The sequence below is a fragment of the Hyalella azteca genome, unplaced genomic scaffold, assembly GCF_000764305.2.
Source record: "Hyalella azteca isolate HAZT.00-mixed unplaced genomic scaffold, Hazt_2.0.2 contig11739, whole genome shotgun sequence".
Classification (NCBI taxonomy): Eukaryota; Metazoa; Arthropoda; class Malacostraca; order Amphipoda; family Hyalellidae; genus Hyalella; species Hyalella azteca.
This window is the reverse complement of record NW_025941725.1, coordinates 199,998-226,075: the sequence shown is the minus strand read 5'-3', so window position 1 is coordinate 226,075 and position 26,078 is coordinate 199,998. Positions and strand designations below refer to the sequence as shown.

At 37.8% G+C, this 26,078-nt stretch overlaps 2 protein-coding genes across 2 annotated transcripts; one reads left to right on the top strand and one right to left on the bottom strand.

Annotated features, from left to right (window-relative positions):
* The first annotated feature begins 250 nt into the window (after window positions 1–250).
* On the top strand, window positions 251–7,327 carry LOC108676901 (protein tramtrack, alpha isoform). The gene is made up of 4 exons (XM_018165057.2): window positions 251–504; window positions 3,302–4,187; window positions 4,600–4,687; window positions 5,076–7,327. Exons 2-4 carry the CDS (start codon window positions 3,309–3,311, stop codon window positions 5,954–5,956), a joined length of 1,848 nt encoding a protein of 615 aa, XP_018020546.1. The 5' UTR covers window positions 251–504; window positions 3,302–3,308; the 3' UTR covers window positions 5,957–7,327.
* Window positions 7,328–7,641: 314 nt separating this feature from the next.
* LOC108676900 (rho guanine nucleotide exchange factor TIAM2) lies at window positions 7,642–21,291 on the bottom strand. The gene is made up of 10 exons (XM_018165056.2): window positions 21,156–21,291; window positions 15,577–15,711; window positions 14,349–14,669; window positions 14,011–14,197; window positions 13,458–13,621; window positions 12,952–13,070; window positions 12,487–12,610; window positions 11,618–11,833; window positions 9,961–11,012; window positions 7,642–9,332 (listed from the first exon to the last, which is right to left on the bottom strand). The coding sequence occupies exons 2-10, from the start codon at window positions 15,673–15,675 to the stop codon at window positions 9,161–9,163; spliced, it is 2,454 nt and encodes an 817-aa protein (XP_018020545.1). The 5' UTR covers window positions 15,676–15,711; window positions 21,156–21,291; the 3' UTR covers window positions 7,642–9,160.
* Window positions 21,292–26,078: the final 4,787 nt, after the last annotated feature.

The following is a 26,078-nucleotide window of genomic DNA, read 5'->3' as shown; positions in this document are numbered from 1 at the left end:
CCGATTCTTCACGTACGTTAAAACCATGGTCTGAAACTATCCCAATGAAGCCTTAGGGCATGACGCTGCTTGGACTAGAGCTCCGCCTATCTTTTGTGCCTGGAAGATAGTTGCCAGTTATTGTTTTTGTCACAAACGTTAAAACCATTGAGGTTTTACAGAGCTTTTATACTGGTTGACTATCACTACAAGTCAGTATAGATACACATTATATCATATTTCCTAGGAAAAAATTGAAGTAGTTAAAAGATAGCAAATTTAAGCTGTATTGCATGAGTGCCAAAGTGCTCACAAGATCGTTTCCGTAGGAGAGGTGGCGTTTAGTTCACCTCTCCTGTGGATGCGGTGTGGTACGCACGTTCGAACCACTTCCAGCTTCAGTCTAGCTGAGAGATTCGTGGTGGTTGGTCATAGCTCTGGCTGTATGCTTTGACTGTGACTGGATCCTTGCGTACCAAAAATAATCGACAGATCTGTCTTCGCTTGGATATCTACATATTACAGGTAAGGAAATGAGTTAATAATTTTTAAATTTATTTTGAAGGAAAGTTACCTTGATTTGAAATAAGGGTTTCAATACCGAAGGAACCTAATCGTTCGTTCTCACGCGCAGAGCCTAGAGGTTCGTCTCGATCATGATGCCATAGATAACGAAGATAAGAGCAACGTTTTGGTGTTTGCAGTAACGTTTTATTTGATCTAAATGCTAACTATATAAAATTTATCATAAAAATTATTTTATTATGGATTCTCTATCTGGGGAATTTGTGAGTCTGACTTGTGTTTCCCGAAATTCGGAAACCGGTACTGGAAGTGTGAGTCATAGGCTACGCTTCCTGTAGTTGAACTCTTACAGTTCAGTTTGGTGCCACGTGAGACACGAATCATTTGCTTGGACCCTCGCTTTCTTTATTATACTGTTTCAAAATACAATCTGACCAATTTTTTTTCTTGATGACATTTGTAAACTACCTACTTTTCAGACATGTTTTGACTTTTCTTATTCTATTTTCTTATTAGTTTCTATGAAATTACGGAGAAATTATTTTTTATAGTGTACCTACTCTTGATTCAATTAGTTTTTATACATTCTATCTATTTTCTAGCTAGGATAATCATATTTGCATCATTGCATGCTCCGTAAAGTTTCGTTTGTTGGCAAGCTACAGCGTTATGCTATACCTAGAATACCTCTTCATATATAATTTCAATTCAGAGCAAAGTTGGCAGTTTCGTTTTTTTCCGTGTTTTGTTATTGGGGAAAGCCCGAGTTGAACGCGGAACTGCACCAGGCGAATTGAAGGCACAGAACATCGAGGAATTTTGGGTGGCTGAATTCTCTATAATCAGCCAGTACGTGACTGCCAATTCGCAATCTTTTTTAAGATATCGTATTCGATTTAAAATAAAATGGAAAATAACCTAGAATGACATTTATACCTTGATTTTGCATGAGAAAAAAAGGTTGGGAAAGTCCATGTTATGGCCAGGAAAGGGAGGCCGGGAGGGTATGGTTGGCATCGGCGTAGCTGGAGACGATTGGGGGGCGTGGGGTAGCGAAGTGCGGCACATGGCTTTGATGGCCGCGTATTCTTCTCACCCTTACCGATGCTGTAACTGCCATGTACTCACGTACACATTGTAATGCTCACGCGGTGCCGCGCCATATTTTCACCAAATGCAGTAGCAGCAGCCAATTCTGCTGTGGCGTCCGCTGATTTCCGCTGGCGTCCGCTGTAATCTTGATTGACCATGAAATTCTGTATGTTGAGGTATAAGAAGAATTCTCTAACTGCGGTCGATATGTACATTTTTATTGATGACATGCTCCTGGAAATATAGAATTCTACAATTTATTCATGTTGTTACTTTCTTATCTGACTACGATAAGTAAACTTTTTGGTCAGCAAGTAAGACTTGCGAAGTAGGATTTGTGTTATGAAAATCCTTTATTATTTGCAATATTTACAAGAATTCTTTCTTTATGTAACCCGTGCAGCAAGAATTGCTTCTGCGTAGTTGATACATCGTTCGTCGTAAATTTCAAACAATTCTCACAGACACCAACGGCATTCATCACAACTTTCGGTTAGTGATTTTAACCGTAACTGCCTCTTGAGTTACGTGGACACGAGAGTGCACCCAACCGTTGCTCCACAAGCCGTGCCTCGTGCGTCGAATTTACTTCTCCCTTCACCCCCCTTTTTCTGAACCTTCCGGCACAACCCACCCCACTTGCTCTCCCTTTACATTCTTACATGTTCATCTCCCGTCGTCGAAAGGCTGAATGGCTTATGATGTCTGTAGTTTACCGGTGAATTGTATGAAAGTTTAACCTTCACTTTACGTTGTTTAGCTTCAGTTTGTAGCACAATTAAGAAACTCGTACACAAATCTATAAATGCTGAAATTGTTATTATATTGAATCGAGATATAACAGTGAAATTAAATTCAATATAGCGTTTAGTGTGCTCTCGAGGTACAACTCCCAACACTAATGGGTTACAACTCTTGAGTTACAGCTATAACACTAAACCTATAATTCATGTAGTCGTAGTGTACTATCAAAATTAGTAAATCAAACCAATTTTTATTCCACCAAAAAAATAGATTTGATCTCATGAATTATCGAAAGAAAATTTTGTTTTCACATTGCTGCCGTCAAATTTTACCGTGAAAAAATTGAGAATGAAAATGTGCATTTGTTTTTTGAATGCAGGTCTAAGTAGTGTAGTACCGAGTGTGTCGTCCAGTGTTAGGTTTCGTGACTAGTGGCAGAATGCTCATTAGGAGAGAAGAAAGAGGCTGTTGTGTGCGGCACAACGATGTATCGCAAGAATGTTACACTTTCTGCTCCTTATCAGTCTCTCGAATCGGTGTTCAGCTTGTGAGGTCCTAATCTGCCAGGGCTTCTAATGCATGTTACGCATATGTAATGATCTAATCGCTCCATCAGAAGACTTGTATTTGTTACTTGGGGAGAGTTTCTTCCCAGATCTGTTGTCTCAAAGCTATTTATACTTGGGGAGAGTTTCTTTCCCAAGCTGTTGTCTCAAAGCGATCAATTTCGATTAAGATTGAAGCATTATCTACCTATGCTTTAGCTCTGCTCAATGCCCAATTCTTCGCGTTTCTAATACTACTTATGGCTTTTTTACAGTTTCCTTTCAGGTAGGAAAAACAAGGAACGAAGTCTAAACTTCCATCTTGGTATCCATTAAAAGATGTTTATATACCTATTCGATCACTCATTTTAGAATCGATTTTCTGCCAATGTCTTATGATACAATTTCCTTAACAGATTCAAGATGGCGGTTTTGAAGCTCGAGTGGTCGGAGCACAAGACGCTTGCTTGCGAAGCTATTACACAGGCCTATCGCCGTGGCTTGTACACAGACGTAAACCTCTCGGTTGAAGGTCGGACTATCAAGTGCCACCGCATGATCTTGGCTCATCACTCGACCTACTTCAGGGGAATTTTCTCCCAAAAAGACACTCGCGATGCACCTCTCATAGTATTGATGGGCTCCCCTTTTGAAGTGGTCGCTTCACTTGTATCATTCATCTATTGCGGCAGCGTCACAATTTGTAGATCTCAGCTACTAGAACTCAGGCTACTTGCTGAAAGATTAGGAGTAACCTGCTTGCTTAATCTAGGAGAGCCACCACTGACACAAGTACCTCTGTGCTCACCCACTAGCATCATAAACGCAGCCGAAGCCCTTCAAGAGATGAAGCACGGTGCTCGCATCAAACACGACGCTTCAGGCAACCAGCTCGCATATATCAACCAGACAACTCGTGCCAACCAAGCGGCTCTGATCAACCATTCGGCATTTGATAACCACGGTGCTCGTGTTAACTTTGGATTAGATGTTCCCCAAGACTTCCCTAATGGGTATCACACCGCTCCTCGTCACCCCGAGAGGGAATTATCTGCTGGACAGCCCAGTGAAGGAACACGACCACCATCTATGGCCGAGGACCCGATGGACATGGATACTAAACATCGTCGTTATCGAGCTGCCGGATGCAATAACTCCCCTCCGGGTTCTATCCGAAGCCCACTTCTACATACTCATTTCTTGTCTACTGGATCGAAAAAACGGAGATTGTCATCTGATACTGAAACGTACTCGGATGAAAGGAATGCTTCACCCAGCACTTCCGGACTGCCTGATGTATACGTAAGTGTATTTCCCTTATAGACGTGTGATTTTTCTTCAATATATAAATAATCGATTTTATTCCGCGTAACAAAATTTGATGGATTAATTACCTTGCGCTTTTTTTCAATTTTACAAATTTGTTTGCCCTGTGTACACGTTTCATCGTCGATGCACTTCAGCTTACTTGACAAATTTTTTGTGCTGTTGTGACAATTTTTCTTAACGTGGCCCGGATTTTCTGTTGTAGTGGCATCAACAGATGATTTGAACTTGAATATTAATTTGCGATTCCGCTATCGATGCCTCTGTCATGTTTTTTTTGCATTAAAATATATTAGTTTCAAGTTGTAACCATTTAAATTTGATTGTTTTTTTTCTCAAGTTCGTCCAATTCCCGAGATCGAAAGTCAAATTTTAATTCTCCTTTTAGATCCGAGATGATGAGGAAGAGGGCGAAAGCGAGGATTCAGATGGGGAACTCCTTATTGACGAAGGACCGGAAGAACTAAAATGCGAAGGTAATTTTAATCTAGATCAAATGACGCATAAAGGTTATTTTGTATGCACAGGTTTTCAGTGCAAAGTTAAATGCCTATAAACTAGGCTTCTTAGTGGTTGCAATTTGTGACGTTGAGTGAATTACTTCGTAATTTGAGTGAATTTTCGTGAATTACTAAACCCCTCTTATTCCTAGGAATAAAGCCTTAATTACCTTCTTGAGTGTTGTTGTGTAAATATTACTTACATAAATAAAGTACTTAAAATGTGCTTGACCTGCCTACAGGCTACGATATGTAAATATTTCTCCAAATCAATGAAGCAATAAGGCTTTAATAATTTGTGTTTGCATTGGCTGTTAAAATTAATAAGGAAGGCAACACGTTTAATATGTGTTTACCATTACAGATCCATCATATAATAACAACTCAGAGGAGCCTCAAGACCTTCGTGTTGAGCCACGCGTATCTTCACTTCCAATTTACCCTACTTCGATATCCGTAGCTGCAGTCAACAGCTTCATTCAGTCGACTGCTGATTCGAAATCAAAATACCTTGTGCCAATTTCATCCGAAAATCCTTCCGTACGACGACTTTATACTTCTTCCGGCATTCATGACGTCACAATCCAGCCCGCCTCCTCGCGAAGCACTCCGTCGACTCCTGGCTTGCTGATGGATAGGAAAGTGGCTGGTCATAACAATGACGCTTCGATGCTTGAAGTGAACGGGTCTAGTCCTAGAGGTTCTCCTAACTCGGCAAATGGCATTAGAAGCGGCAAAGCACCTGAAAAGACATACTCTTTGGAACAACTGAACACTGCTATAAACGCTGTCATATTCGAGAAAGCCCAGCCCGTTGAAGCTATCAACAAGTATAATATTCCTCGACGAACATTTTTTCGGCATTTGAAAAATAAACGTAATGAATTAGGCATTGAACCCAAAAGTCGTTCAAAGCCTTCATCAAGGTCGGGTAGCCCAAGCAGGAACGTAAGTTCGTCTACATCGGCCGCTGCTGCATCCACGTTTAACTTGAACTCCATCCCTACGAGCGGAACACATCTTCACGCTATGCTAAAAAGTATAACGTCAGCCAGCAATAAAATGTCCGAAGCTACTGCTGAAACGAAGAAGAGGTTTAAGGTTGAAATGAGAATGCCAGAGACGGAATCGAGGAGTGGAGAAGAATCTGATTCAGGGGCCTCTGGGTCAGATACGAGTGATTTGATTGCTTCCAGCTTGCAGGTGCAAGTTAAGGAAGAGAGTGGCGATGTTGAAATCTCGTAGTTAATTGGCATTAAGTCGATGAAACTTCAAGATCGGTGTTAATTATTGGAACGAAGGGCCTGATGAAAATTGACTAATTGATTCGATGAAGAACTGTGTAAAGTAAAGGTTGGTGTTGGATGCGCAGCTACGGCGTGAAAGTGACTGATGATCGGTTGGAATTGTAATCCTCGTCTTATTAGAAAATCCCTTACGAGCATGAAACGAAATCGAAGAACGTGGCACTTAGCGAGCGGGAGTGCATTGATTGTATAGAATGTTTGAAGGTTAGTGTCTTTGCCAAGATTTGCTTACTATTTTCGATCTCATCGCTAGTGTAGTTATTGTGAGCCGGAGCGTCGCCGGCAGTTTCAATGTTAGTGTTTAAGCTGTTACTATAATCAGCATTGATTGTTGCTCAAACAAGATCATGACAGCCACCGTGAAAAGATGGCGTGATAGGTTTTCATTATTAATGATATGGTTCAAACATTTTGGCGAGTCATTCTGTTACTTAATTCGTTGAAGTGTCACGATTGTGGTCAACTTAGTAGACTGGCTGTGTGATTTTTTATCGGCTATAAACTTGAACGAAAATTTACTGGTCTCCCTGATTTTTGCGTTCTCTTGTTTTGTTCAAGTTAATGCCTTTGTTAGTGTTACTAATAATACATATCATAACGTGACAAAAACCTTAATGTCTTGCAGTCGAATGAGTGTAGACATATATCGACGTTGTCGAATGTTATTATTCAAGATATGCCAGTGCTTGTCACGATTACTCATGTGGGTATTATTAATGTTACAAATTGAAACTAAGTGGCATTGTTATTAAGAGTACAATTTTCTGTCTTAGCGATATTTTGCTTGCTCTCTAAGATCTTCCTTATTGCGTTTAATTCAATGACATCGAGTCATCTCGACATATATCATAAACGAATTATTTCTCTTCTGTAAGTAATACGTCTCGGCTCGATTCCTTGTCCAAAGTATTGTTTTACTATAGATCCTTCTGTGTTAGTGATAGAATATATATGGACTAGTCGTCTATAGAGTACACGAGGTTACGTACATGCTCGTGTAATGACAAAAACTGCCTACTCCAATGCTGACGTTGATTTCTCGTTCGTTTGTTATGTTCTTTTTTGATTGTATTTTGTTTTTCAATTAGATTCTCAAAACGCTCGTGTGCCAGCGATTCTCAATTCAATAATTTTAGGAATACTTGAGGCTCGCAATTGACAGGTAAAGGCATAAAGTATCGATAAAAACGATGCTAAAATTTTACGCTGTAGGTGATAGTTGATGAAATAAATAAATTGTAATTACCTATGTAATTTTGTACAAACTGTGTTTTCACAAACTTATTATTGAATAAATGGTCAAAATTTACACGTTTTATTTTGTCTGAAGGTTGGTATTTCAGTTTTGTTGATGGCTAGCGGTATCAATTTGCTCAATCCTCTTTCAATGGCGAAAACTTAATGCTCAACAATGAATGGAAAATTTATTAAAATTTCATCATCAGGTTGTTACTGGCATATTTTGTTCCATTAAAGATCCAAATTGAGGGAGATTTTAGGTAATATTTCCGGGTCCTCTGTTCTCTAATTAATAAGACTTCAAAGTTACCTCAATTATTATCCCTAATCTGGACAACATTTCCAGGTTCGCCTCGTGTGGCAATAAAAAATGTAACGCAGATACTTAGTAAAAAGTTACCTTGAAGGCTGTATTTTGAAAATTTGTGGATTTACAGAGTCATGCGTGAGAAACGAATGAAAACACACTACCTGTGTTCGACATAAGCAAACTCTAATAATATAAGCCTACAATTCTTAGGAGTTCTTACACATTTCATATCAATACATTACGTTGAAAAATAATCCGTTCCGATGAAGCCCAATATTTATCTACCAGTTTTCCATAATTCAGAAGATTAATTGTCGATGACAAGATATTTCGAAAAATATGCTTACGGATGAAACCTTAAAATCATCCTAGTTATGATGATTTAAAAAATATTAAGCATTCAAGGTTCAATCCCAACAAAACAAATGTTCTATAAATTTCAGAAATCATTTGATTTGATAAGTGAAACTGATCAGTATACAAATACAGCTTTGTAAACCATGACGCAATCTAACAAACTTAAAGAATAAAGGAAGAACTTTGTAAACCTGTTTAAGCATAAAAATGAATTCTAAATACATACTCTTATCATTAAAAATTGCATCGTCGTCAAAATATCTCCATTACGGAACACGTCTCTAATTTCTAATCTTATATACCGAGTTACGTTATCTTAGGTTGCAGTCAGATCTATCGAGAGATTACCGAGGTAGACATCAGATCCATTATAATGAGAAGGTAATTATAAATTTTGCATAGAATTCATCGAACAAACCTTAACACTTAAAAGTATACAACGAATATGAAAACGTTTGGTAAATTGACTAATCAGGGAGAAAAAATCAGTCAAAGTAAAAGAAGAAGAAGAAAAATAAGTTTAAAAATTGATGACGCATTGTAAAAAGTTTAATAACTACAACCTTAGTAGATCGAGACAGAAAGATTGAAATGAAGAGAGATTTAAAGTCAAAATGGGATTTTTAAAAATTCAGGGTATTTGAATCAATACTGGTTTTCTTCTATTTAAACAAAGCTGATGAGTTTCAGCGGTTATAAACAGCAAAATATTGTCCACTAATCTTTGTATGAAGTAACGGCAACTTCGGAGCTGCTGGTCATTTGCTTCACCTATTCCTTCGGTACGATTCTAAACCAAAACAAGAACTAAAGCAAACCATCACATAAATAAAAGAAATGAAGCTGTCCAGTGAATGGATACATGTTGCTGTGAACTTGTAATTTGTCACAGTTTATGAAGCCATGGATGTTGAAATGTCGTGGGCTTTTGGAAGTGAAAGGCTTCAGTCCCATTAAAAGAGGTTTACTTGTATACGACCACGAGACATTGACCATAACTAATTCCGTACAAATAGGAAATTGTATCATCTTTAATAGTACTTATAGAGCCCAACTTCCGACATATAATAGCCAAGTTTACAAGAGAATTGGCAGTCCAAAAATTAACTCAACGTAACTAAGGTAACTAAATGTAACTTCATTAAGCTAATGTACTGCAAAATACCGAGAAAAACGTTACAATAGGAAGAATACAACATTCTGGAAAGCAATAAAGGAAGATAAAGAATTGATTCTCTATTTAGTAATGTGCAACAAGTCTCCAAGAGGCCTTTTCTTTCCAAACAATTTCTCCCTCCTCCAGGATTCCTCGAAATTTGAAGGCGGTTTATTAGCCACTCCTTCGAAGTCGGGGCCCCAGGGCGTCTCGTAGATCACATCAGGAAAGTCGATGATGGAGGAAGGCGATCTGAAAAATCAGGGGGTAGTGAGAACATAAGCTGAACCTTCTAAAAAAATTAGAGCTACAATCAGCAATTTAATAACTACAAGAAGTATATAAGAAATAACAGGGGACTAAAAACTTAAGCTGAGCGTTCCAGAAATTAGAGCTAGAATCAGCATGGTACTACTAGTATAAGTACGTAGTACGTAAATTGTCTAATCTACTTGGCCTGAATTCAATAAGTCCCTCTGTAAGCATTAAGCGGAAAAAATAAATGCAAATAGGTGAAAACACAATTGACGACGAGGCACTATGAAAAGACATACGTAAGCTCCTCAGAGTACTGTGTATATATATGGTTTACGTCGTGGCAGAGTTTAAACCGAGTTACGCAATTTTCTATAAGCGAATTAAACTAATGTAATTATCTTGCATTACATAGCTCGTAATTAGTAATATAATATTTTAGCCATCTTACAAACATCTTTCAACACTGTTTTTATTTATAGTGGGATAATTATTTTGGTAAATTAGGTATGGGCAAGGAAATCGCTTTTAAAAGGCTATCAACTTCACATTGTTTGCAACGACGGGAAGTAAAAATTTTGTAGGCATTAGAGAAATCAAACGTGTAACCTTAGACATTCCTTACCTGCAGGTAGCCGATGTTGGTCGAGCATAAGGTGTGTGATCACTCCTCGTTGGCCGAGCTAAACGGTGCGGCGAGGTCACATAAATATTAGAAGTAGAGTTCTCCCTGAAAGATGATTTGGCAAATCCGCGAGTAGGTGAGCAAGACTTTGAGCGTCGTCTCAGGTTCCTCTTTTTCTGAAAGTTGCTCGCAACAGCTGTTACTGCACTGTTGCTCTCAGTTAATATATTGTCACGATTTATGAAATCATAACCGTTAAGGGGCTGTACACAATAAGCAGGACTCTGCGTGCGTTTCATTGAAGGAATAACATTCTCTTTCAAAGGCAACGGATTGATTAATTTAGGTTTTACTACTTGAGACAATGATAAAGTTTTCTGCTCTTCTTTAATTGCTGTTGGAGAAGTCACGCCGATCTCACCGCTGTTCCATTTGCTGTGGTATGGGTCAGTTTGTCGAGTGATGAGTTTGTACGGGCTCCCTTCCAAAACACGTATTTTTACTGGACTTTCCTCGCAATCTCGAACACTTGCCGCCCCTACAGACGAAACACAGTGAGCTTCCGTTCCAGAATATTTTCGGGCACTGTGACGGGAATTTAATTGTGAGAGATCAACATTCTGCTTGCTGGGAGAACTTAAGTTTTCTGGCTGATCGGCATTGACCAATCTAGACTTGAAAGTACTTTTCTTCAACAATGAAAATTTTGCTCCGATAGCGTCAAGAGACCGGATGCTGCTGTACTTTGAACGGACATCTGACCTCGTGCTAGTATCACTGGTCGGAGACGGGTGATTTGAATGACCCGAGTATTTATGTGTGGCGTTGGCTGCATTAGTTTCGTATGATAAACTTGACTGGTCGGGATCGCCACTATTTCGTTTACTAGGTGTTAACCAGCTCATGAGGGATCGAGGAGATGGAGAAACGGTTCTAAAAGAGGCGCCTGAAAGAGAAAATGATGATTCTGAAGGTGTTGACGGCGGGTCAGATGGGAGGGACGTTGGAACTGTTCGCATCGTAGCCGTCAGACGATTTAAGGGAGAACTGGCCTGAAAAGAAAGCCATGAGTTGGAAGGTTTTTAAACATTTTGCAGCCTGATAGCTAAGACTGAATACAACCACACAAAATACGAAGCATTTCCAACACAAGATATGACATATGAGACGTATTCCAATTATAAGATGGGAACAATGATAGAGCGAATTTATCGGAAAACTTAAGATCTTTCAAGGTAAATTCCACAAAAATGTATAGGTATATAAAATTTTATCAGACAAGCATTGACAATCGACACATTTAAAAATTTGTAGAATTGAATTCGAATAATTGAAAAATCAAAATCATCTACCTCAGCAAAATCAAATAGTAATAAATAATTAAAAATACGCCATTTGCAAGATATTTCCTTAAACCTGTCTTTTTCGTAGGCAACAGATCCTATTACATTACATTTTCGAGACTTTTCACTCATAAATTGATTCATAAAACCGACTTTGTTCAACAGAGTATGATTTCAGCCATTAAATTCTCTTTCTAATAATTTCCATGACAAGCTACACTTTTGTCCTTGAAGTGATACAGGTAATTTCAAAGTATCTACAAATGAAAATGTAAAAAATAGTATAAATCCAAAAGAAGCAACACGGATCTGACATTGAGCTGTTGCAGAGAAGTGTCGGTTTCGGTGAGAGCTTCCCCGCGCCTGAGCTGAGCTCGTCGCAGGGGCCGTTTGGCGCTGGAGTCTTTCCTGAGGGTGCGTCTGTTGGCGACCGCGGCGCTGATAGCTTCCTTCAGAGCTCTGATCCAAGCCTCTCCTTCCGCCTTGCCACGTTTGCTGTACAAGGTCAGGTCTTCGTTCTGACACACAAGCTGAAATAGATCAGGAAAATAAGAAAAACATCACAGAAAAATGTCTACGAACTGATGATGGAGCTGGTCTCCGAAACGTTTTCTAGAAAGATGTGAATTTTTGTGGACTATTCTTTGCTTTTAAATTCTTAGAAAATGTCACGTCAGCGTTTTGCCATTCTCCAGAAGCACGGAAATTACGTTAAAATGTTTTTTGTAGAGTGTCGGGTCACCGTCTTATAAAATAAGCTTGAATAGACCCCTGAACAAAAAACTGAAAAATTTCTCGTCAATGTTGCACACAAGCTGGAATAAGGAACAGCCAATAACACTGCATTCTGTCAGGCCATGGTTTGAAGTGTCAAACAACACAGAATGATCTACATACCCTGGAACAGGCGTACTATCAGTGTCAGACAACATAGAATGATCTACGTACCCTGAAGAAAGGTGTACTATCAGTGTCAGACAACATAGAAGGATCTATGTACCCTGAAGACAGGGGTACTATCAGTGTCAGACAACACAGAATGATCAACATACCCTGAAACAGGCGTACTATCAGTGTCAGACAACATAGAATGATCTACGTACCCTGAAGACAGGCATACTATCAGTGTACCCTGAAGACAGGCGTACTATCAGTGTCAGACAACATAGAATGATCTACGTACCCTGAAGACAGGCGTACTATCAGTGTCAGACAACATAGGTTTGACGCTGCAGTGGCGAAGAGGGAGAACGCAGCAGCATGTCAGTGTGCCTGGTCTGTAGCTCAGCACGTTAGAGATGCCGTATCTAAAAAATGAACGGACAAAAAATTAACAAGCAAAGATTTAGTCAGTCAGCAATAAACCTTTAATTCTAATTAGTCTGGAAAAGAGGCATGCCTAAAAGAAACTACCTAGAACTAGAAACTCTCATTTCTTACAATACATCATATGGACTTATAAATATTAAACAATGTTCAAGAAATAAAACGCGTTGCATAGAAAGTTAAAACTGGATAAAAACAACCAAAAAATTCTAACAAAACATACCAAGATTCAGCCTGCATAATGGATAAATAAGGCAAATAGGAATATCGGCATAGTCTTTAATTAAATATTTTCCACATGCCAGTAAACCCAATAACTTACGGATCATCGAGAGGGTTGTCAGAAGTTTGTAGGGGTTTGGACGGCACTTTTGTGTACATAAGAATGTCAGTGAAAAGGAAGATCAGTCTTGCCACAGAGCCTTTGTCTGAACGATTGGCCTGTGAGCACGATGATCCAATTAAATAGACATTGCTGTAATAAATTGTTGAAGAAGAAGTATAGATTTAGTGAAGTATGATTTAGTTAACGACATGAAGTATAGATTTAGTTAACGAATTTTAACTTATTTCAAACATGAGTGCATTATTCCAGTTAAATAGAACGAAATTATCAATAAATCATATTGAAGTTTACACCTACTAATCTTAATTTCATATAACTCATTCTTGCTTGAGCTGCAGCCAGAATTTCATAATCAGAACAACACTTTCCTTAAAAAAAGGCCATGTATTGTTGCAGCATGAGTCATCTTTAGAATAGAGAAAGAGTACCTATATTACTGGATATTTCTACGTGATGGATGGACATTCTAAGTTATAGTGTACCTTATAAAGGAGACCAGATTTCAGTAAAGCACGGCCCGGCGCTATAATGCGAGGTTTCCGACTCTGTAAAGCCTTTTGCAACACCACGAGCTGCAGTAGCTGATGTCCCTCTCCAACACACTCGTCAACGCGGCAGGCAGCCGCGACCACCAGACCTAGACTATCTGCAAGCAAGAGTTGCACAATTATTATTGTTATTATTCTATGAAGACAGTGTTGTGGAGCTTGGTTCAACCAAACTTTGAGGGTACATTACTCATTAGTTTGATAGTGTGCATTAGATCAATTATCCTACAGCTGGAGGGTTGGAAGCCCATCTGCAGTAGCAGAGTGGCTAATAAGTTTGCTAAAAAAATTTAACTTGTCGATCTTATTTAATAAACATTGAATATTTTAAATTTGCATCATTTTTCAAACATTATATGTATATGCTCATTCATTTTATTGATCCATTTCATTCTCAAATCAGTCACATGCAAAATTCAGTATTGCTTAACACTAGTGCTAAAATCTTATCACAGAACTATTTTTTATATAATAATAATAAACACACTTTCCAATGCCTGCTTGAAAGGATGACCAGGAGGCGTGTGTCGTAATATTTCAGACAAGAGAAGCTTGTACCGGGGTAGTCTCTGTACAGGTGCAATGAGCAGTGACACAAGACGACACTGTACCTCAGGACGTGTCTCAGTGTTGCGCAGGAAGGACTTCAACTTAGCATTTGACCTCTCTTGTTCCTGGAATGTAAGAACAAGTAAGTAATTGTTCTAAGTGAATAACATATTTGTATGTCCTAAATACTGACCATATTTAGAAACATTTTGTAAAATTGCAAGCATGAAAATGGAAAAAACAACTAACTTATTGAAAATAAACTATAAAACCAACCTGAACAATGTTTAGAGCTGCTTCATACTTGGAAGCATATGATGCATAAGTCTTCAGGAAAGGTGCAATTTTCTTGAAAGCCTCACCAACATTCACTTTCAGGTAACAAGAAAGGTCTGGCATTTGAGAAGAAGCTGCTTCCTGATTAGAAGACAAGTTTTCAATAGAAGGCAAGTCAGAAATAGATTCATTCTCAATACCAGTAGTGAGTTCTGATAGGAGCTCCAGATTGAGTTGCAGTAAAACAGGCAACTCTCCAAAAACTTTTGAATGATCTGCAGCAGTTAGGAATCCTTCTGAAGAACATGGTTCTGCAAAAAACTAATGAAAAAAGGCATAAATAATTGTGATAGGTTATAAAATGCCTTGTAAATATAATACCTACTTATGGAAATGTAAATAAAAACTTTCATAATAATAAGTCATATTTTTCAAGAATAACTCAGCATTCACTGAAACCAAGGTATTTCAATATTTTTTCTAGTACCGTAATACCTATAGAGTGAAATAAATACTTTTTCGTCACCATGCGTGGCAGTATATCTAACCTATTGTATCTTTTAGGCAGTCAGTGTGTCTATAAGTTTGTTTGAAGCCTGTCACAGCACATGTATGCATTCCACTCAATCAATTTACTAGAGACTAAAAACGTTTTAATTCTTATTTCTTTCAAGCATGATAAAAGGAGGACAATGAGGATTGTTTCTTAAATGTGGACTTTAATGGGTCCTTCTCTTATCAACATTGTTTTAGTTTGAGATTGGAAATAGTGACTTGGGATAGTGGGAAATGCAAGGTTAAGCTTTTTTGCACATATGTGTGGTAATTAATGTCAGACACCTTAGATTTCTTTAGTCTTGAAATTTTAGATTCTTGCAAATATTCCTAAAAACATTGATTTCAGGGAAAAATTATAGGTACCCTAATTAATACCAGTAATCAACAATAAAGATGTAATATTTATTATTCTAATATTGTGTAAACATGACACATGCCATGACTTTTTCACCACATGAATCCAGTTTTCAATTGATAGGATACACTTTAGTAATTGATAATTAATATTTAAGAGCAATAACATCTCTTAACCATTGAAACATGAAATTCATCTGTGGTCTTTGTTGTATGGTACCATACATATCGTACCTGTATTTACCTTTCTTATTGACAGGTGGCATATATTAAGTTAGGCAACATATGGGCCATTGAAATAAGTCTACCTTCATACCTTTGTGATTGTCCTTAGCTGACCAATGTATGCTTTTTCAGAGTCAATGAGCTCCTTCACAGATCTTGCTCGTAATTCATAAGCCTGCATTTTGGCCATGTCTGCCAAGTTTGATAGGAAGAAGTTTATGAAAACCTGCAACAAAAAATAGAAACATAATAATCAGGCCTTCAGTTATAAAATAAAAAGTAGTTAGTTCATTCAAATCTACCAAATTGACGAAGAAAATTCTAACTGTAACATTTAGACACAAGTTCAATTCATGTGCAACTTTCAATACATCACAACAAAAATCTAAGAGTTAAGGGGAGCGTCTACCCTAAAATCGAAAATTTTTACTTTTTCGGTTTTTATACTCATTTTAAAGCTGACATTCTGCCCTATCCAACGGTACCCCTGCCATATCTGTACGTTGATTTATGATTTCACGCCATTTCATGAAAGGGGGGCGGGTGGGGGAGTTCTTTAAGTAATTAGATAGGAACTAATTAGCTGCTGAGCTCTTTAAATATAGTGTCTACTTGAGTTGTGCTGCAGTTACGTGTTTAGTCTCATCTTAAAGTAATTCAGTCATTCACTGACACGGGTCATAAAAAAATGCAAAAAGAGTTCCGAAAACGGCACAGTTAAAGTTAAAAGTTGAAAATCTGGGACCGCAAAACACGAGCGTCCGCTCTCGACCACGGCTGAAACTTGACTTAGAATATAAGAGTAGAATATCAAGTCTATGTTAGCTGTTGCCCAAATTGAAACGTGCAGCAGAATTTTTCATAAAATGAGGGTAAAATGATCCTTTAATAGTATGTTAGTGTACCTAGTAATGCAGTGGCAACATTGATTAGGCCATTAGAACTGTTGCTGATTCTGAAAATTATAATATTTTTTATTTCAGAATATTTACAGCTTGTTACAATCTCAGACATGCAACTCATGGCTCCAATTTTGTTGTGCCTAATTGCCCAACCTCCTCATAAATTTGACCAGAACTGTTGCAGGTAAATGAGATCCAACCTGCAATTCACTGCTCCAGTCCAGGATTAGAAATTTCATACTTTTTACAAAAATCACACACCTCCAAAGTGACATCTTTAAATTGAACTTGAAATCTCTTGCTTTGTCAAGCAATTTTGTAATCAATTAGATAGGTTGTACCTAAGTAGAAATCTTATGGCCCAATAAATGGCTTTAATTACTACATTCAAAGCCCTGTGGCTTCAAGGCTTTAATTGCAGAGCAAAGATTTTCTTCCCTGCCTGTTCCAGTCTTCATACTCTGAACTGTAACAACATGATGAATATTTCACAAATATAGCAAATATTCAGAGCTCAGTCTGACATTAGAAAATTTTAGGCATAAATTGTTCATTTACTTTAGAACCAGTGAAATTGTTCTACACCTACATGCTGAAGAGGAGCATATTGCTCCTCTTGCTTAATCTTAGATTATTAGGTTCTTACTTTTCATTCCTGGCACTTTGGTGTATTGCTTACTTTAGGTTATGTTTCTTAATATGGTTTGCTCTTTCCATTTAATTTAGGGCTTTTGTGACTGTTATTATTAATGAATGTTTCCTTCCCTTGTATTTGTTTCAGGTGTTGTTGTTCCCCATCAATAATTCACTAGTTAGAGCATGCAACTTCATGCAATGTCTGAAAAGTTCAAGTGCTTCTGCCCTATCATCATGTTTGAAGTGTAGCATGCACTATTAAGAGTCTCGATTAAGTTTAGTAAGCACACCCATTATCACGCTTAGTGATCCTTGTTTGCACCCATTGCCTGAAGATCATTAACCCTGGAAGTCATTATCAACCCATTCCCACTTGCTGAGCAACGTAGCTGCTCCCTAAGGGTGAGTTGCTAAGACTTGATCAACTCAAGAATAATAATATACCTTTCCTTTTCAATCACATGCACTTAATTTACTGCAATAAAGCTTGCTTATTACTTTGTTACCTGTTTAATGTCACCTTGTACCTGTTTTGAATTGCTTTATTCACTTACCTGATTGCTTTAACATTGAATTTGAATCATTACAACTATTAGATCTCTTATCAAGTGTTTGCCTTGCCATACTGTACTTTCTTTCCTTGTCTTGCTATGCTGTGTGGACATTTGTCCTGTGTTGTTGCTGATTTATGCATTATTGCTTGTTTTAATCCAAACCAAAATACTCCTGATTTGAGGTACACATCCCCTTTAACTGCCCTTAAAGACCATAGACTCTAGTCCCATTATTTTGTTAACTTGATAGGAGCAGTCGGTGTGGGACCCAGCTGGCACGCTGTTGAGGAGACCTGGAACCCAGACTTGCCCAGTCCTGACCTTCCTGTCCTGAGTCTTCTCATCTTCCAAACTGCAGCTCCTTGAAGATCACCTTGCTGAAGCTCATTGTTTAAATGTCAACCTAGGCTTTGTTATCATTACTTAACTAACTGAGCTAGCTGCATATTAGTCCTGTTCATGAGCAAGTCTTTAGCCATTTCGTTGGGATATACTGGTTTTAAACCAATATTTGCAAGTTACTAGGAATATCTGCCCTGATGTTGAATCTTTTAAGTGCAATGGGGCTTTGACTTTCAGACCACCAGTGATTTAGTTAACCAGTTGTGTGACCAACAAGTGATGTGATTGTAGTGATTTAATTATTGGCAGATAGTGTTAGTAGATGACTCATTTATGTGTGCCCATTATTAGCAACTTTCACCTTCAATTCCGGTATTGCGGACTAGGATGAGACATTGATATTGGTGCTTGTTTTCTGTATTTCACTAGTCAGTAATCATATTCAATCAAGGCTCTGTTTTAATATGCTTGTTTAGCCAGAGACTTTCTTGCCATTAGTTAATGAACCTTATTGATAGATTAGTCTTGTGACCAAGTTGAATAATAGCATTAATCAGTATTATTATTTAGCCAATGTAACCCTTGTTTCTTGTCCTATTGCTAATGTCTAGGTTTCTTCAACTCACTTGGAGACATAGTGGGTGTCCTGACAGTCCTTGCCTCTCTTGAGGTTCCTGGCTCCTGCTACCCAGTACAGTATCACCTGTGGTCAGTAACCTCCTGTGGAACCTTTCTACCAGACTGGTGAGTACCTGGGGTGCTGTTATGAGGGGGAGTGCTTGGGTGTGTCTGTGGTGTCTATGAGAGTGATGCAGCTACACTGCCTTAGTGCTATACATCAGGGTGATACGTGGACCAGGTAAAGAGTGCTCTTACTGTTCTAGTCTACTGTTTAGGAATCACTGCCATTTCTTATTGTGCTCTCCTTTCCAGGACCTTTATTTGTCTCCATGCCAACCAAGACTTCTAAGCTATTGCTTATCTTACTGTAATATTGATTCCCTTGTGTCACAGGTTAGGATGTTCAGTTTAAAATTATTGTTTACTGCAAAGTTGGACCATATTGTTAAATTCGGCTCTTGAATGGAATACTGCAGTCACCCCTGAGGGATTTTCCTCTGGACGGTGGTTGCTTAGTTTATCCTGTGAACAATATTTGGTGCCCTCAGGATTATCCTGTACCAATGGCTCTTGGTTTTGTTTTTAGCTTAAGTACCTATAGTGTTGTTCGGGAATGACCTGTGTTTCATTGTCCCAAATTTGTTCTCAGGGTTGGAGGTAGGCTTAGCTAGATATTGTATCTTAGGGTGATTGAGCTAATCTTCACATAGCTTTTGTGAACCCCTGTTGACCAGACCGCAACAATGCATTTGGCACTTCTGTCTGATTTGTAGATAGCTTGAGTTCAATCATGGTTGCATTCTAAATGTCTTTAAAATGACCATGTAGCAATGTAATTGTGGTGCATGGTTGTCAAAAATAGGAGTGGGTTCACTACAATAGGAGTCGGACGGCTGTGCGCTCCAATACTAGCAGGCCGTCAGCAGTGGCAGCATGCTCAACCTGCTACAATAGGAGCAGGGGGAGCGAGCACTCCAATATGAATGTGATGTCAGCAGTGGCCGCATGCTCCTCCCATTGCTATTGGAGCGGAACAAGTGCGCAGCTTGTATCGGAGCGTGCAGCGCTGGAGTGCCTTGGCCATCCTGATGAATCTAAATGACCAACCATCTTGTAAAATTCCACCATAAGCCTGATTTTCCAGTTTGACCACTGTAAAAAATGACTCATAAGTCAATATGTACAGATTTAATTAACATTTTAATAACTAAATCTTATATCCTAAATCCAAATGATATTTACTTGCAAATAGTCAACTATCATAATCATTCTAACCAAACTGGCAAATTGAGGTTGGGCAGAAGCTTCTCTGTCACTGGTAAATTAGATAAAAAATATAACTCAGTACTCCCTGCAGTGAGTGACAGAGAGCGCATTTTCTCGTTGATGAAAACTTTAGGTCACGGACAGATGGACGGACAGACAGACAAGACAGACGGACATGGCAAACACAATAGTGAATTTTTCCATAAATGAGAAAATGCGCTAAAAATGCCCGTAAACTTTGCTAGTTTTACCTACACCTATGATCCTTTACCAAATTTTTCAGTAAAAATACAAGAAAATAATTTTTTTACCTGCACATTGAAAAAAATTCAAATGCTTGGTTTAAAACATATTTTTTGGAAAATTCAGCCTGATATTCCAGATTTATTAATTCTAAGAATCATATCAATTCTCAATTGCAAAAACAAATTAACTAAAACATTAATCTGTAAATCTGGTATAAAATGAGAGTAAAATTCATAAAAATGTTTAGGAAATGCATATGGCATTCAACGTAGGCTATTTAGGATATTAAGAAAAATTTTTCATAAGGAATAAGGAAAAGTAATTGTTTCACAGGTGTTTTTCAAAAATTGTGGACAATTCCTCTTATTTCTCACAAAATTAATTGAAAAAGCTATGAAATGGATGAAATTGCTCAGATTCATTGGCATTTTAGTCCAATTCACTGTTGGCTTCTGCCCAATTTGTGCATAGATAAAATTGAGAAGAGTTGCTTGATGCTAAAAAATACAATTTATAGCTAAGCTAACTCCTAAACTAATTATTTTACAATTTACAATATAACAAATACAAATAGGTAGGCTATGTGGCTCAGAAATTTTTTCAATAGGCTCTTGCAGTAACTGCACTGTCTGCACATATTGGAATTGGAAATGCTTAATTTTTAAATTATTGCTTATACATCACATCCACTTTGAAACTTATCTAATCATCATGACTTGAGAATTAGATAAGACACAAAAAATTCAGCGAATTTTGAGTGGGTCAGTCAGTCATCAGTTCAAGTTGACACTTTGTCACTAGAGGTCAAACTCTTCAAAGTTCAAAGTAGGTAGCTAACAACAGACTAGGCTACAACTTAAGAACTAACAAGTACGGTAAATGAAATCGGAATAATCCAATCACACATAGAATAGAATAGAAGTGTCGGCGTTGAAGAAATAGGCTCATGGCCTGTTGCGGTGTTGCCGAGGCCCAAGGACGAAGTGACCGAGGACCATCATCAACATTTATTCCTTTTAACCTCAGGTTGAAGAGGATGGGAAAATCAATATTAGGCTATTCGTTGCAAAATTTGTGGCACCATAGTCACATAGGTAACTTGCCGTAAGATTGAAGGGGCAAAGTTTTAGCTATTTCTATTATAGCTTTGATTTTTCTCCAAGGAAGTCCATAATGCTAGATTGTCGTCAAAATAAAAATAGAGTACAGCTGTCTCAATTTATATTTGTATTTCGTCCGTAAAACCACTACCCTTAATGAACAATTATTGCTTTATATGATTGATGTCACATTCGTTTGAAAGCATTTCTACGACACTGATAGTTATACGATATACACGTTCATTTATATATAATATATATAACGGAAGTATATTTTTAAATAAAGCAATGCTGTAGGTAATAAGGGTCTTGGAGTATTTTTTTTATTGATTATGCGCCTTCGGGTTTGCAGAAAAGACATCTTACAGCCTGATCTAACCGTGTCTTTTGTTAGAGCCTATGCATTAACTGGTCTGATGCCACTTTTACTTAAAGTGGATTCAACTACTTATTGCTTCAAGTGCGTATTCATTACTCTCTACAGCCGTTGATAGTTAAATGAAAGATTAGAAAAGAGAATTAAGAACTAAGCCTTGAACAGGTTGTTCACTACGTTGGCGCAAGAGTGCCACAGCGCATAAAATTGAACTTGTTATTGCCCCATAATCATGCAATCATTTCTTCACGTTTAAACAGAATGTTGGTAATTTCTTCACGTTTAAACAGAATGGTTAAATCATTGTAGCTATAATATATTTCGGTAGAAATCGGGTTTCAATTTCTTGTGGCTGCGAAATTTATGGAATCTGCCACAGACCAGACTAGCCTATACCTATGCCGCCCTCACCACTCTCATCGACTGAACGACCTAAAAGAGGAAGATCTTTTCATTGTTTTAGTACTTGTTTGAACATAGGTGTAGGGAGATAGATTCGACTAATAACAAAAATCTTCATTGTTATGATGAACGGTTCGGCATGAATGAATTTTCTGAAGAAATAAAGGAGCACTCGAAAGACTATGAAAATAACTATTGGTCATATAATATAAACAAAATATTAAGAGGTGATGATATTGTGTTCTAAAATAGGTGGCTCAACCGCCGCGTCTGCAGCAGTCAAGGAGATACACTGATCGAGCAACGACGGTGGCCTCTCTTCTTAATAGTCAATGTATTATAAGACATTTCTTGATAATGTCTGTTAATTAAATAAATTATTCATTAAAGCGTATTAATTTTCTTTCCCCATGACAACGCGAGCAAACGGGGACTCTCACAATCGCCAATTACCTCTAAAACTGTTTACAATTGTAGAAACTCCTAGAATTAAAGTTCCCTCCGAATAAAAGTTAATCAATGAACTCCAACGTCATTTATAACAATAATAAAATGAATGTAGAATAATACGCGACATTTGATAATATCCTCTACACGTAGTCGCATTAGGGGCGCGAGCATAGCGCCCTCGGGTCACCGAATAAGGCAGCGTAAGGCGACACCTGGCACCCGTCCAGAGGCTGGATGCCCAAACATACATACTTCCGACATCGTAACCTCGTAAACCTATCAACATTTAGGTATTAAACAGAGCACCTCAACGTATGCAACATTCGCTAACATTGTAGTGTGCAAGCAATATTCATTATCAGCGTAGTGTGCAAGCAACACTCACTATCATTGTGGTGTGCAAGCAACATTCAGACTTTCATCGTTATGTGCGAGCAACATTTACTATCATTGTTATGTGCGTGTAGCGTTCATTATTATTTCTGAGAAGATACGATTGCAGTGACAGCTTATAAGTTTACAGCAATGAGTTTATTGCTATAGCTGCTTCTAAAAATTAATATCGATATTTATGTATTTTTTCAAGCTGATACCTCATCGAATACTTGCTGAGTAATGATAGCGAAAACATCTTTAGAAGAAGCAAATCAGGTTGCGTTAAAAATACAAGCGAATTTTGAATTATTTTAGTTCGAATTGCTATTGTGACGATGAAACTTGTTTGTAAATATGACACTTCTTTACTGATACTCTTCCTAACCAGTCCACTTCTACAATTATATGTTTATGAAAGTTTGTTTATGTGTTTATAGGTGTTTTTTAAAATCATGTCACGGCAAATGTACAAGGGCCGCTTGGACGCGTATGTCCTTGTGCACGATACAAACATCGTGTCAGGATGTTACCTGAACTTGAAGTTTGATATTCATTGTTTAGATATTGCGTCTTTACAAGATAGAAAAGAGGAATTTGAATTAAATTCCTCTTGCTTGTATTTTGTAGATTAAAGTACATCAACCACGAATTATAATTTCCTCCATAATTTGAAGCAGGAGTTATATGGAAATTGTATTATGAATGTTGGATGCATTTCTATGCGTATATCTATAATCGACATTATATTAGTTTGAAATTATCACAAAGGACTTTCTAATTTAATTTTACGTATAAAGGATTCGGAACAACAGGGCATTTTAGAGAACGGTATTCCGCAGACAGGGACTAAAAAATAAATTTTCTATGATGGCAAAGCCGGGTTTTGCTGTGTTTAAATATAACTGAATTCGTTTTAATTCAAGTATGCCCCGTACTATATGCACCAGTATCTGTGGAGAATTAATGTTATCTTGATTTTGCTTATGCTGATTTAGCGAGGCTGATACCAGAGCTTTAGGTAGCTGTCCGTAAATAAAATATATTTTGAATAATGCTAAAAAATATAACTCAGTACTCACTGCAGTGAGTGACAGAGAGCGCATTTTCTCGTCGACGAAAACTTGAGGTCACGGACAGACGGGCGGACAGACGGACAGACAGACAGACGGACGGNTCCTGCCTTAGTTATAACCTGTCTCTTATACACATCTAGATGTGTATAAGAGAGAGGAATGAGGGGATGTGTGGGTGGGATGTATGTCACTATCATGCATGTGTTCACACAAAAGGTGTCAGCTACAAAGATGATTATCCGGAAAGTGTGTCAGTTACAGGGATGTGGGGTGCAGGGAGTGTGTCAGTTACAGGGATGTGGGGTGCAGGGAGTGTGTCAGTTACAGGGATGTGGGGTGCAGGGAGTGTGTCAGCTGCAGGGANCTAGTGCCAAGACGCGCCGCCTGACACTGCAGGCGCGGGTCTCCGGGCGCTGTCCTCTCAGGTTCGTGCCTCGTATCTCCTGCATGTCAAAGGAGCATCGATAACCTGTACAATTAAAATGTACCTAAAATCGTGATTCAAATTTACTACAGAAATATGTATATTTATTCTATTATAATTATTAGTAATTAAACCCATTACCGAAGCCGTCGTCAAAAGGACGAGATACAACACATCCAGCTTCTTGTAGCAGAATCGATAACCTGTAAATAAAGAAGAGAATCAAGTTTGTATGAAGTACTGTAAAGTTTATACATAATCGGCCAAATTGGAGTTTCTTTTATAATTAATGGTTATCAAACACATCAATGAAATATTAGTACTAATAGAAAATGTACTTATTTGCAATGCACTTGGAAATTTGTAACAGGCGTAATTGTGCATCTAATCTGAGAGTTCTGCTTTCAACTTTTAGCATAATTTATCGAAATGTTATTTGGTTTCAAGAGTTTGTATTGTGAATGATTACTTATAATGATGAAGTGCACTGTCATTACACATGCCGATCTACTTATTCGACAGCTCTACTCATACTCTGCGTAACTTATTCACCTCATTCTACTACTTTTCTAATGATATATCCGTTCAACCCATTACTATAAAATTATATAATTCTTATCCTCTAATAATTCTCCGTCGTTCAACTTATAAATTGATTCGGAAAGTGTGAAGCTTTGGAGATAATACTTTAATCCTAATAGTTTAAAAAGTTCAGATGCGTTAAAACTGTTGTAGCAAAACAACACGATTTGGAAACTTGCACATTTCATGATGAGAAAAATATGCGAATGGCCATTAATATTTATGCCATTTGTAGGAATCTTGTCACGGGTAAAATCCCATCAACTGATTGGCAGGATCAACGTCATACATTAAAAGTTTAACAATTTACGATTGAGAAATATGGTTGGAATTTAAATTTTTAAACGATGAAAATTTACTATATAGATACGTTTTGGTGATTATGGCACACAATAGAGCAATTTTAGAGCATGCTTCCACAAAATACAGCAAGAGCCATCATGGTTCCTTGTTTGCACCTGCTCAATTAAACGTTACATATTAGAAGCAATCGTCTCACCTAATTTGCCATTAATTAACAAACTCTATGGCGATTTTTGTGACTAACAAGAGCCAGAGATCAAAGTTGTGCTGAGAGAGCAGGCAAAGAATCGTTGGCATGCGACCTACAATAGACCAGGTGAGAGGTGCCAACTCTGCACAGACCGCTATATTGGGGCTACCCTTAAGAGACTTAGTGATCCAATACCTGAGATATTATGTGCTATTGTCTTAGCAATCCGTTAAATGGTCTTTATGGTTTATCTATGGCCTTCTGATAACTCTGCACAGGCATATTGGGGCTACCCTTAAGAGACTTAGTGATCCAATACGTGAGATATTATGTGCTATTGTCTCAGTAATCCTTTAAATGATCTTTATGGTTTATCTATGGTCTTCTGATAACTCTGCACAGTCCTCTATATTGGGCGACCCTTAAGAGGGTCGCCCAATACTTGAGATTTACCTTCTCAAATCCTGAGATATTATGTGCTATTGGCTTAGCAATACGATAAATTACGGGTCCATTAATGGCCTTCTGAAACTTATTAGTAATGGACTTATGAATTTAGTAAATAATTTCGATAGTGTGGACGTTCTCAGCAATGATTCCTCTGGCTCGATTTAAGCACTAAACATTCTCCTGCCTTAGTTATAACTTTGTTATAAAGGAATTAAAAAAAAAAATTTCTTATTCTCCTCGAAAGATTTGTGAAACTCCTCTGCTATTTCTGTGCCGTATGTATGAATGAACTCTGGTAGTT